The 14,592-nt window shown below is 35.2% G+C and overlaps 1 protein-coding gene and 1 long non-coding RNA gene across 3 annotated transcripts in view; both read left to right on the forward strand.

Moving 5' to 3' along the window:
• Positions 1 to 14,592, forward strand: part of LOC138183849 (alpha-tubulin N-acetyltransferase) — a 29,580-nt gene that overhangs the window by 2,589 nt on the left and 12,399 nt on the right. For both annotated transcript variants that reach the window (XM_069121344.1, XM_069121434.1), the window contains exons 2-3: positions 10,185 to 10,334; positions 13,759 to 13,930. In XM_069121344.1, the coding sequence (XP_068977445.1) occupies positions 10,185 to 10,334; positions 13,759 to 13,930 (322 nt within the window). The remainder of the gene's footprint in view (positions 1 to 10,184; positions 10,335 to 13,758; positions 13,931 to 14,592) is intronic.
• On the forward strand, positions 898 to 1,474 carry LOC138186223 (uncharacterized). The gene is made up of 3 exons (XR_011174842.1): positions 898 to 988; positions 1,062 to 1,219; positions 1,342 to 1,474. It is a non-coding gene; the product is annotated as an uncharacterized LOC138186223 (long non-coding RNA).

The following is a 14,592-nucleotide window of genomic DNA, read 5'->3' on the forward strand; positions in this document are numbered from 1 at the left end:
TACCCCGTTGATCGCGGATTCGTTGTTGGACCTAGGATCATCGTCATTAGCTTCTCGAGTGTCTGATTACCGCGGTTACTTGTCCAATTCTGTAATAGTCGTATTTGCGCTAGTCAATGTCTTTTCCATTGCATAGCAACAATGTGTAGTCCAAATGAGGATTCGTTTCACGCCCCTGACCCTAACTATAATGTGAACCCGACATATTTATCCAGTTTTTAAATAAAATATAATATACATAATAAAATATGATAACATAATAACATGTTTTGGTTTGTACGTTGTAATACAAGATCGTCCTGTTTTTACAGATATATTATATGTGTACTAATGAATATAAAAACAAAAGCAATTTATGTTGCAATTCAATCAATTATAGTTTATATTATATCAGCTGCGTGTATGCGTCGTTGTTCGGGCTTTTGAAGGGGTGGATCCTTTGAATCCTAGAATTTTGGGATTTTCAATCTCTTTTGATGAGTTAAATCTTCATAGAATTATTTTTTTAAATATTTATACCTTTCTTTAAATCCTTACTTGTCCAAATTTACTTCCTGTCTTTTTTTAAGTTAATATTATAAACAACAAATTGTAAGATCCTCCAGAAAACAACCACACTATCGTGCGAGGAAAATTGCACACTATCGTGCGAGGAAAATTGATTCTTCGCATATTCTCTCTTAAAATCATTGAAAATTATTAAACTATTACACAATAAATTGCTCGGGCGTAAGACGAGCTTTAGGAATTATTTTAGGTATTATTTCTATGATGTCGAAGAATATTCATGCCAAATTTGATGCGGGTACGTTGAGCGGTATAGAACACTTTACATTTATATATTTATTATTATAATATTGCAGTTCTTCCTGCTTTTTTTTTTATTTTCGTTTTAGTTACATTGATAATTCCTGCATATTACTACGTTATCCTATGAATCTCGTTGTACTAATCAACGTGACAGAATACTCACTACGCTAGTGATAAGGTAATCACTCGTTTTATATATTACTTTACTTCGATCATACCAAAATGCATGATATTGGCGCATATTTATGCAGGGAAGAGCCATTTACCGTGTATTGGCTGAAGGAAACCAGTCAGCTGCCTTTTATTGGCTTCCAATGGATCTAACATTTGCAAATCTAAAGTTTCTTCACCAATAAACACACCTAATATTCCGTCGACTAGTGCACACGTAATAAGTCGACGAATACCGGTTAGATTTCTCGCTCTTTTTATTTGCACGCAACCATTGCATAAGGAATATTTGAGAAAACTTGTACGGTAATCACGTTATAGGCGACACATGTAATTTTCTAGATTTCTTGCTCTTTTCAGCTGCACGAAATCATTGCATAAGGAACAGTTGAGATAACTTATAGGATAATCACGTTATAGACGATGTACATAAAGGAATCGTACACGTCGTTAGTTTGGATGATGTTGGTTTCTGAGATAAACGTTCCGATGAATATGTTTGGACGTAGTATCCTATATGATGAATATAATAAAAAATTTTGTTTTCTATCTTTTCATTCAAACGCCAATTTCGATCAAATTTCTACTTTTTATTCTGTTGATTTCTTTATTTATTAGCCATTGAAGAGTTAGGTGCAATATAATAGCACGTTATTAAAATACAACAATTTTGTAATTGTTAAGCAAATAAATTGAAATGAAAAAGACGATAAACATATAAGCGCATATAGCTTTCGAGTATAGAGAGTTAAATTAATACACGTCGAACGTAAAGTGTATTTACAAAGCTTGGCTCGATTGCTGTGCATCAAAGAAACTATCTACGCAAAAGAGTTGGTATAACGCAGAAAACACTTTGGTTTCACTCGCTTTGTCTCCACCAGTCCCTACTCGTTTTATTGTTCGGAATCGTGGGCGTTTGGAACAGGGTTGCCGGGCAGCTGAAAATAATGCGCTAGGAAACAAATTACACCTGGTCCTTTAAGTCCTGTTTCCACTATATATTACTTCGATGAAAATTACTTTCAAGCGTTTTACCTATAGACAGCATGTATTATTTCAAAATAGTTGTTCAAAATACATATTCTAAAGTTCGTAGAATACTTTTATATATTGAATTACCACGTTTGATTGAAACGCATCTGCACACTGTTTAACGTTACATTAGAACTGAATTTCTTACGCTGGAATACTGTTTGCAAGTCTGCATTCTTGAACGGTGAGTCGGAACATTCACGGAAGCGTATGATGAAATATCGCCATGGTTATTCTCTCTGTTCCCTGATTCCACAATCGTGATGGAAATCTCGATAAAAAGATATTTTCCTAATGTTATTTGCTCGCCATATCACGTGCATTCTAAGAATATAAGAAAATAGTGCCACTGAAATAAAACATGTCGCCGTTTTCTCCGAATGCTAGTTGCATGCTAAATCACCGCTCATTCGTGATATCGCAAAGTTATCAGATCCGAGTTCAGTGATTACCGAGATCACCGTGATCTTAACTTTTTAATATTCCTCGTATGAAAATTACTGCCATAGTGCGCTAGAGTAGATGGTATTACGAACATGGGACCTGAAGTTAAAATGTTAGATCACCTTGTGATCTCCAGAAATATCACGCGTGACATTGACCTTAACAAATGCTAATTGATCTTCGATTGGACGTAGAATATACGAGATTTCGATTTCGAGACAGAACAATAAAAATACTTCCACTTGGACGTACAATGTAAGAGATTTCTTGGACGTAGGATGTAAGAGATTTCGACTAAGGCTCAAAGAGTAACTTAACTTAAAAATTAAAAAATCCGCTCACAGACCTAATATATCTGTATACCTAGAACTCGAAATTTTCTGTAACAGTCATCTAGAACGCGAGCAACGATATCAGAGACTCCCAGCACTTTGCAGATCCGATCAAAATCAACTGTATTAGTTCTTACCAAAGACATCGAGAATATGAGAAATCCTGATTTGGTTAGTTAGATTAGTATTTCTTGAGGCTCGAAGAATTTTATTAAAAATATATATATACACATTCAATGCACCAAGAATCCTGAACTTCTTCTTTCGAACTTTAGAATTTGAGAAATACGGTTAGAGCTATTTGAAGCACGAGCTATTCAATTTTATTTGAAACCATCCAGTACTCGAGGGACCTACTAAAACTATTTGAGACCTCAAATTACTACATATCTCAGTTAGGACTCGTCATAGTTTGTATAGGTCTGACTAAATCTATCCAAGTTGTAGTTATCTCCATGATCCCAGTCTTCGTACTGTAACAAGTAAATTTGATCAGTACTCCTCAAGTCCTAAGTAAGATAGGAATTCTTTTGTTCCGAGTATCGACTCTGATCTTGATACCTTGAAGTTTGATCCAAACTTAATCCCAATCTCGTGCCATCAGATCTAACTGGTTTTGATAAAACTTATTACATAGGTCTGTACGTAGCTCCATGGCTGACTACTTGGGACTATAATCATTATTTATTTCTAGTTATGACGAATGCGTCATAAATCTTTAAATTTATTCAAATTTCATTTAAAGTGGATCGTTAGAACCAGCGAGGGTTAGACCTGAGATTCTTCTTCTAAATATTTATGAGCTCTTCAATTTCTGAATAACTGTAATAGGGTTTGTAAAGTAGTGGATGTCTCAGGTCAAGGTCAAGGTGTTCTAGGTAACTAAGGCTGGGCCACTCGTGCTACGAATGGCTTCAATAACATCTCCCGATATCTAGGCTTCCGTAGAGGAGGACTTTCGATTTTTGAGTATCTTTAGCTACGTTGTCTCGTGTCCTAGATGAGTTGGGCCAAGTTTCTCGAATCCCAGCTGTTGATGTCGCGATCTCGGTTGGCTTTAGCCAGCTTCTCCGTGCACACGTTGCCAACGATATTTAGCAAGACGATGCAGTCTCTGGAATATTGTTTATAATTATTTCTATCTCTCGTGCGTGCTACTGGAATCGATGTCTTAAAGCTGCAAAATCTTCTCTAACATTAGCGATATGTAGATATTTCCTGTATTTTTGAAACGTTGTTTTATAATCGCGTGTCACTGTCACATAACAACGATATAAGGTACAACGATACAAGAATCTCTTTCTTATTTCAAATCAAAAGAATTGAAAGATTAAGTCTGTTTATATGCACAATATTGGTATTTAATTAAAGTCAAATTATTATCCAATGTAAATTGCTGTTGCCATTTTTGAAAGCGGATTCCAATTTTAAATACTTTGAACAATTACGATATATATAATTAAAGTTGTAGAAATATTAATATCAATATTTATATCGATCAATATACAAAGATTTACTATGTGGAAAATTTTGAAATCTACCTACGAACCAAATAGTCTCAAGATTCTCGTTCAGTTTTATCTTAGATCCACATCCTCAAGGAAAGCAAGTAACATCCACGCCTTTCATCGAACGAGAACGAACGACAGGATCGACTTCCTCGATCACCTTGATCCTTCGTCGAACTTACACTTACACGTAATATTTGCCCAACGAGGATCGCCCATAACATTAACCTACATAACATGAAATACATGTTCCGTAGATCGTGAAAAGTAAAACGGAATAAGTCGCAAGGTAAAAGTTGCGGAGTATGGATATACATAATGATACACATGCAATAACCTATTTCTATAAGAAAAGTTTCCTTACGATATTCGTGAATTATTTTTCGTTCTTATTATTTAATAGAAATTTATATTTCAGATGTATTTTCTGCTTTTCTCATCGAAGAACTAAATTTCCTATAAAATTCATCGTATTAAAAATAACATATAATACGAAATACAGAGTGGATTATTAAGTACGAAGGATTAAACGATGATTTCCTCCCTATAAATCTCACGCAATTCCGTTCCACGTAGTTAAGCTATGGGGTTAGCAATCACTTCGTCATCGCACGGCACTTTATCGTGCCAATTTAAATCTCGCCTGTATTGTTCGAGCAAAGTAGCAAAGTGTGTTGTGTCAGCAAAGTAATAGGCACTTGTAATCGTAGCCGAACGTTTCAGGAGGGAAATTATCGAGACCTACCTGAGAAACATATTTGATCGATATCATTAACGATCAAAGATATCATTAAGCTATATTGATACTAAAATAGATTAAAATAACATACTAAAGAATTGGCAAATATTTTGTTCCGTGAATGTGGTAAAGATACAGTTTGAAATACTTTGACTTTAGAGGAATACAAATATTTTTCTCTATTAACACGATCGTTATTAATATTTACTTTGCTAGGATCTTTGAACTTTTATATCTCCATCTTGGTCTTGTTTTAGCATCGAAGAAGATTCTCAACGTGTTAAGGGGGTATTCTGGTCCAGAAATTTGAGAAAATCGAAAATTTTTTTTTCATATTTCCAAAGCTTAGACATTCAAGAATATGTCCTTAAAAGGATTTTTCAAAATTTCAATTATTTTATGAGTTACAGCCACTTTTGTGGCGCGGCATCTGCTCCGGTCTGACCGCAACAAATGAATAGTAGACGGTAGACGTTGTCCGAGTAAACTTGTCTCAAAACTTTAAACGCGTTTTTCTCGAAACTACTTTTTTCGAGATGGCGTGCACGATATTTCAAGTTCTAACGAACCGATTTATTTTAAATTTGGTCTGAATATTCCTTGTATACTCCTCTATCGTCCGGACCACGCTCAGCTCAAAATCTTTAATATTACTATTTTTTAAACGTTCGGAATTGTCGAAAAAACGTGCGAAATAAGAAATTTTTTTTCAAACGGCCGTCATTTTGTGAAAAAATGTTGTATTGACTTTTCCAAGGTTCAGACGATAGCGGCATCTATACTAATTAAGAATCCGTTCGCATTTTTTGTTTCGGATGACCAGAAGGGTTGATATCATGCACGCCACGACACCCCATTTTTTGGCAGCGCCCACTTTGCCAGCTCGTAACTCTTTAAATATTGAGTTTTTTTTCAGTGAATTTTTTACGTGATCTCGAAATATCAATAAACAAATGCTAAAAAGAAGGACAGCAAAAATATTTTTTGTTTCGCTTGTACAGAGCTTTAAAAATCGCCCGAAATTCATGCCCCTAGACTAGAATAAGGAAATAAAGACGAAACAAGAAAATCATCGGACAATAATAACAATTTGTTCACATTTCTCTGAAATTTGGAATATGTTTCAACGTTAGAAGAATGGAATTGGCGAAAACGGCTGAAGAAATGCAACAGACTCGAACCAAACTTTTAATCCGCAACATCTTCACGCTCGTGTTGATTCTATGTTTACAAAACTCGACTGGAAACTTTTCTTGCTACTTTTTTCTAAAATTAATGGGATCTGTACATAATTAATAGTCGAAAGCAATTTTCTCTGGCCACTCGATAATAATTTTAGAAAACGAGTGCTCTACGATTTCACGGCGCCTATCGATTAAATGATTCACGTATCCGATACATATTCATGAAAACGATCTCTTTTTTCCTTGTGAAAGTAGCGTTGAAACTTTATGATTCAGCTACTCCTATTTCTCTTTTATATGTTTCTTCTTTTTTTGCTTTTTAACCAATTGCTTCGCATGCTTCACGTTTTACTGGTTCTCGATAACGTTCCTCGGCGAGATTCCGAGTAAAAGTTAATGCAAGCTGGTCTCGTGCCTCGATGAAATATTGCTGATAAAACCTCAACGACATTCTTAATACTCTCGACTACGTATTTCAGCATTCCTAATAAGTGTTTCAAGATTACCATTCTGGATTTAACGTTATTCCGATAGCTGGAATTTAGTTTCTTCTGTCAGAACGTATTTTAATGGGTTTCTTGCCACTCGTTCACTACGAGACAATACGAGAAGAATAATTTTGTATTTGCTCATCGCTACTTTACATAGCGAGACACGATTTTTAATAGCACGCTAACAGATTTCCAGATAAGTACTCATGGTCAGTCGAGATTGTTTGCGTTCTTTGCGAGATTCCCACGTGATAATGGGAAAATATATTTCAGGTCTAGCGCTCAGCTGGAATACGAAATGTTTTAATGGATTTTTTGTCTCTTCATATGCATACACAAGCATCAGCGTGGTGTCGACTTTAATGTCTTTTCGAGTACAATCGCTCGAGAATATTTGTTCTAGAAACTTCTATTTTAACGATTGCGAAATAAAATACCGCGGCTTTGTATGTCTGGAGAGGAATAAACAAAAGGACAGATTATAATTATTAGAATTCGTTGATAATGAAATTAAGAAGTCTTTTTATATTTATACCAACATGTACAAATTTGTCTTCCCGATCCTTTGATCCTTTGCGTGACCAATACGATCTAAGAAATTATCCACAAGGTGCTTATTATTTTGAGAGAATAGTTCAACCTTCTAGGCTCTAGAATCCAACACGCAAAGGTAAAAGATAAGCGAGAGACGATATCTAACCGTTTGAGTCTCAGGGGTCTTTGAAAAAACAGGGTCGAAAAATCCCGAACAGCGCGATAGCACGTCTCTTGATCGATTGCGAAGAGAAACAAGCTGATCATATTTTTTATTTTTATAAAATACATCTATATTATTATATATGCGCACTATTAGTTTATAAATATTTCAAGTTCAATAAAAATTATTTTATTATACAAATGTACCGAGACTTTTCGATACAAAATCTAAACAGCTGCTTGGGACTCAAACGGTTAAAATTACAAAATCGTTTACGCTTTCGTGTTACTAATTTTCTTACGTCATTAAGCGTGTTTTTCTTAAGCGAATCTAAAGAGAGGTTGAAACGTACAAATTGAAAGACTGCTAGAAAGAAAGGAATTATCAGATGAAAAGTTTGGTATTGGCAAACCCTCGAACGGGTTAACGCTATCGATCATCGACGCTTAATTTAATTAATTTGGTCCAAAGTCGTTGCTTCTGTTGTCCTTATGAGGCGCGTGGTAGACTTGCAGCTGATCCCAGCGATCACGTGCCTCTCGCAATCATCCATCGTCGTTGTATTTAATGTCTCTACATAGCGCAGTCAGGATAATCGATCTACATTTGCATTGCAAAATAATATCACATTGGCGCGACGCCAGTGCCGCAATTGGGTCGTATCTTATAACGAATTAACTTATGGTACGTGAATATACGGTACAACGATAAATTTCATAACTTGAAACGGTTCATAATAAGCGTGCTACGAGGAGAAGTTAAAGGTGTACGTGTAAGACCGTGTCATGGACAGATGCTGTTACCATTTCAGAGTGTCCTTTATTTACTTCGATCGACAGGTGGAACGTGCCATCGGTTGCACGCGTTTTCAGTTTCCTGGACAGGCGCGCGGAACCAGAAGACAAACCGCACAGCCAAGTGTTGCTGACTCAGACGCTAATTTCGGAGCGACGACGTATAATCACATTGTGTAATCGATTTACGAGCTACCGTGAAAAGGACTAAAGAAAACACGTTGAATGGACTTGTTGTGTTTTGTAATCGCGTGGCCAAACGAACGAACAATACGCGTGATCGCGAATAGCGTAAAAATACTTTATAAACTAAGGAACGCGAAGCGTGAGATAGAATTATCGTTGGGATAAAAGTGGCTAGCCACTTAAACACGGAGATTTATTACATTAGTTTAGTCATTAGAAGAGACACACGCGAAATACATTTTAAAGATAATATTTTGACCGCTCAGCCATTGAAAGTTAATAAAAATCGACAGATAATTTGAGAAAAAAGTTGGTAATAGAGTTAAATTGTTTGATCTATCAAATTGGCAATTGCAATAGATCGAATACTTAACTGTAGTTAGCAATTAGCAAAGCTAATTGGATTACCATCTTCCATGATAATTTATAATTGAATAAAATAATCACGTACTAATCTATTTGAAAGTTGATTCGAATAAATTGAAGCGAGCATGGTTGGAAAAGTACGTAAGAATAATTGGATTTCTCTGAAATGTTTTGAAAAATTGTCCACGTTGGCTGATTTATTCGAAAGAATTTATATCGTTGATTATATTTCACGATGTCAGGAAAGAGATATTGTTGACGTAAAATTTGCATACGATTTATTATTTGCTAATAGAATAAGCGTCGTTGTATAAAGCAGGAAAATCAAGAATCTTCTAACAGCGTGTACTGCAAAATTGTCTTTTATCGATAAATAATCTACTTTCTCTGGTCAAGTCTAAAGGTCAATCGTAAGTGGAATGGAAGATGGAAATTGTATTATCTCTGGTGCTTAGCAACGATCCAATTTCCTGGAAGCCAGACTTAATGCATTTCTTGGAATAAACCAATTTTGCGATTCTACGAATTGGAACTCGTCAAATACAACAACGTTCGTTTATCACTCGTGATAAGAACGAAAATTTATCGTATGCGGACTGTCGCCAATATCAAATTTAATATTATCCAACTTCGTGGCAATGTCTAAGTTACAATCTAAGTTAAAGTTAAAATCTAAATTACGTACGAACTTTCTAATACGCTTCAAATCGTTCGATTCGTAACTCTTGGTAAATTTAATGGAATTATATAGCGAAAGGAAAAAGAACGGACTTCTTTGACCAGACGTAACGAACTGAAGCGAGAAAAGAGAAGAAAGAAAAGAGAAGTGCGAGGAAAGTAGAACGGTTGTTTCGTGCTATTTAAGTTGTAAACCACGCCTTCCAATTTACGACAACGTGCAAGTGAATATGTAATTGGGAAATCCAGGCCGAATTATCAACAAACTGTCTTTTTCCCTTGGAAAATATTTTAGTCGATCTATCTTGTCAAGCGTTACGTACACGTGCGAATTTATTATTACTAGTTTGCAGATTTCTATGCAAATATTTTTGTCTATCAAAACGACTAGAGAGACAGTACTTTTATAGAGATTTTATATATTTTTGTGTATCTATTTATTTATAAAAGCGCGTTCTAGTCCAGACCGTTCGAAACATCAATTATTCGAAATTCTATTGGATGATTCTGCCAGAATGAATATTCTCTATATTTTTGTTATGTCTTTTTTAAACGTTATTATATTATAAAATATTAATTATGTGTTATTATATTATAAATGCATGCGAATCCACGGTGTAGTTGTTACGGTCTGACGGGACAAATTTTGGGGAAAAGACATTTAAGCGGAAGCTTATCGTATATATCGTTTTTTAAAAATAAATTCATATTGTAAATTAATAACAAAATGTAATTATTTCTTTTTTCAGCGAATGTCAGAGGCAGTTAAGCAGAGTTCTCGACGACATGGGCGAGGCTTCTGCCAGAGCTCAAGGTCTGAACAAGTCAATAACCAGCGCCGTAAAACTTCGAGATACTGACCATGTTGTTTATTTATTAGTTGACAATGAAGCTAACAAGTAAGTTCCTTAAATCTTCTTTAGCCCTGTTTCTCCTATTTATAATTTTCAGTCGATTTTATCTCATCGGTTAAGTATAAAAATTACAGTTCTTTTAAATACTCCTCGATATCAACTTGTATTTCTCTCGAATAGAAAAGACGAAATTTCTAAAAGCTGCAGTCTTCGCTCACTTTGAAATTCCTATTACTATTACGTCGAAGAATTTCAATCCTCTGCCATCAACAATTCCATCGAAGTTTGGTTTGTTCGCTAAACGCTCACCCATGGACAATCATAATTTCTTTATTTCTTCCAATCCAATAGTTCTTCGCAACGATACGTTTGAACGAAAGGACGAAAGATTGTCAATCTAGGTAAAAAAAAACCGAGTTTTCTAAAAAGGAAAGCGCAATCATCGCAGCCAGACGAAGAAGTACTACTTCGGAAACTGCTCCATCTGATTGCTTTCGTAAAAACTTGGACAAACGACGAAGACCCTCTTGGAAAGAACAAGCTGAACCCGAAGCAGAGGACGAAAAGGAAGCTGTATTTATCAGGATAAGGGGTTTCGTAGCGTGCAAAATGGTTAGCCGATCGATATGTCTGGTGTCTCCTCCCCTAGAGGAATTCAGCTTCCCCATCCTCGCAGAATCCAACCGCTGTATACCGCCATTCAAAAGCTATTGCTCATACTTAAAACGAGGATAATTCGACTCTTCCCTTCTGTTAACCGGTTAACCTGTTAACTGCGGAGTTTACTTTCAAAAATCCTTCGGGAGGTGAGCAGGTAAAATCAAACAATGATGAGTATACACGTCGATCGCAGGGTAATTGCCTGTATTATACATTTTTGCGAAGAAAGTGAAGAGAAATGAAGAGGAAGAATTAGATTTCTATTTGGTAGAAAATTAACAATTCATTGTTGAAGAAATGTATTGTTGTTAAACACTGAAAAATTGCCAGAAAGTGATAAAGCAAAGTACTGAAAACAGTTTGGCAATAGTTTCCATGGGAGAAAATAGTCAACTCAATTTATTAAAAACACATGACAATGATCGACATACCAAAGAGAATAATTAAACAATCGAACACTTTTTTTTATAAAACATATAATGGTTTTACTGAAAGTAAACATACCGCTAAATGTCACGCCGATGTACACGTCGATCGCAGGGTAATTGCCTGTATTATACATTTTTGCGAAGAAAGTGAAGAAAAATGAAGAGGAAGAATTAGATTTCTATTTGGTAGAAAATTAACAATTCATTGTTGAAGAAAGGTATTGTTGTTAAATACTGAAAAATTGCCAGAAAGTGATAAAGCAAAGTACTGAAAACAGTTTGGCAATAGTTTCCATGGGAGAAAATAGTCAACTCAATTTATTAAAAACACATGACAATGATCGATATACCAAAGAGAATAATTAAACAATGGAACACTTTTTTTTATAAAACACATAATGGTTTTACTGAAAGTAAACATACCGCTAAATATCATTTATATTACTCCTTATTAAAACTTTTTTTTTTGTTTTTTGTAGTAAATAATTTTGTAATTTGTAGTAAAGTTTTTGTAGTAAATAGTAATTTTTTACTTTACACGATGAGTATACGCGTTAAGCGCAGCAAAATAAAGTTTTGGATTGACGTGTATACACGTCGAACGTAATTAACTGGTTAAACGATTGTCAATAGCGTAGTAATGTACTATATCCGTGTACTTTTTGCTTGTGTTTGGAGTAAATTTTCATTAATTCGTTGAACTATCAGATATTACGTACTACATTGTATCTCATCGTTATTTGAAATTCTCACGATTCTTGATAATCCGCGTGTATACAATTCTGGCGAATTTTCAGCGAACGTACGACATTATTTAGGAATAATTTCTTGAAAGTTTTGCCAAGATTGGCTAAAATTGTCTCGTCAACCGAGGCCTCGACTCGTTATTAATCCATCAATTTTGTTTTGTAATCTCTTTGATTTATGCGAAATTCCATTTAAAAAATTGTACACGTTTTTGAATAATCACCACGTATGTTATTCATAACAGTTTCTTTGTATGTCTTGATGCGTTATTACAACAACGTATAATCTATACGTTCTAAAGCATTTTGTATGCAACTTTTTACTCGAATTCGAGACAGAAACAAACTACCTATGTGCATAAAGCTACGTAAAATCGAAAGTAGTCGGATAGCAGTGAAAACTGCGAACGATCCTCGACTTACGAACAGCATACAGTGTACATACGCGTAAAGCGTTTCATATTCTGTTTCTTCTTATCGTAATCGTGGAGAAAACTTTTTCTTGGTACTGTGTCGTGTGCGCAGAGACAATAACTGGCTCGTGAAGCTTTTAAGTTACTTTTCACGCTGTCGTACTGCGATATATGGCGTTAATTAATTACCGAAAATACAGAAAGTACGATGTTATTCCCATCTTCATGACGAAGCCAGTTTAACCGAGATACGATCGACCTGGCTTGGGTTACACGATTCATTATAACAATGGTGGATCATGGATATCGTTAATAGACGAGGAAACCAGGTAGCGTGAGAAAGTCACAGGCTCGTTACGTTGATGTGAAAAAAATTTGAAATCGTAAATTATAGTTCGTTGTATTATATCGTTGCGAAACGCTCGATGATTATTGCGTGCAAGAATTTTCAAACAGCTATTGGGAGCTTTTCTCCATCGATATCGTTAGCTATCGTTAGTTTCGCGTCTGTGTAACTTTTAATTCATACAAATGAATTTATTAATTATATTTATAATGTACAATTCGTCCGTAACTTGTAGGGAACATTTCCAACAACATCGCCAACTCTATTCGAGGAAAAACTGTAATCTGTTCAGTTATGAAAATACCTACATATTTAAAGAAACGAATTCAGTTTTAATTCCCAATTATTTGTAATCTAAAACAAGAATCCGATGTACTTCATAGTAGTAAACATTGCCATTTCAGTTGAAAGATAAATTCTGATTCATTTATTATTATTATTTTATTATCTATAAATATATCCGTTTAAGAAAATTAATTTATTGATTATACTTATTATCTACAATTCATTTGTAATTTATAATAATTTGCAGTTTGAAACGAGAGTCTAACATACATCACAGCAAGACACATCACCATGTCTATTCAAAAATAAGGTGTAATTTTTAAACTCGAACTTATTTCCTCTCCACAAAGTTGTGGCACAGCGAACAGACGTAAGGTGTAAATAGCAATTTCGCCGGGGAACAGCTGCCCGAAAACAGCACAGTGACGAATACGATGGTCCAATTCTTAGCTCCGTTACGAACTTCCTCGAGTCACTGATCCCCGTGTTTTGTTTCGCTCTATCTACGTCTAGGAACGCGAACCTCGAATGGACCGCAGCCGTGAATCATCATCGAGTAATATTACGTACAACGTTCCTTCGATTTTGCAGCGGACTGGGCAGCGTGGTGGGATTGTTGAAGACCGGATCGAAGAACCTCTTCATGTTCGACGAGACTGGCGCTCATTATCAGCTGAAGCCAAGATGCGTTTTGGACTTCTATGTTCACGAGTCACGGCAACGCATGGGCCTTGGAAATATTCTCTACCAGCACATGCTCTCCGTAAGTGGATTATGCAATCGTTAAATTAATGACATTTCGTATGAATGATTTTAGCTTGGCGGAAGACTCGCGTGCAATGGAAATTTAAGGGGGTATTCTGGTCTAGAAATTTGAAAAAATCGAAAATTTTTTTTTCATATTTCCAAAGTTTAGACATTCAAGAATATGCCCTTAAAAGGATTTTTCAAAATTTCAATTATTTTATGAGTTACAGCCACTTTTGTGACGCGGCATCTGCTCCGGTTCGAACGGAACAAATGAGCAGTAGACGGTAGACGTTGTCCGAGTAAACTTGTCTCAAAACTTTAAACGCGTTTTTCTCGAAACTACTTTTTTCGAGTTGGCGTGCACGATATCTCAAGTTCTAACGAACAGATTTATTTTAAATTTGGTCTGAATATTCCTTATATACTCCTCTATCGTCCGGACCACGCTCAGCTCAAAATCTTTAATATTACTATTTTTTAAACGTTCGGAATTGTCGAAAAAACGTGCGAAATAAGACATTTTTTTTCAAAATATTGAGTTTTTTTTTAGTGAATTCTTTACGTAATCTCGAAATATCAATAAACAAATGCTAAAAAGAAGGATAGCAAAAATATTTTTTGTTTCGCTTGTACAGAGCTTCAAAAATCGCCCGAAATTCATGCCTCTAGACCAGA

This window comes from Bombus flavifrons, chromosome 1 (assembly GCF_040668555.2).
Source record: "Bombus flavifrons isolate JBK064 chromosome 1, iyBomFlav1_principal, whole genome shotgun sequence".
Lineage (NCBI taxonomy): Eukaryota > Metazoa > Arthropoda > Insecta > Hymenoptera > Apidae > Bombus > Bombus flavifrons.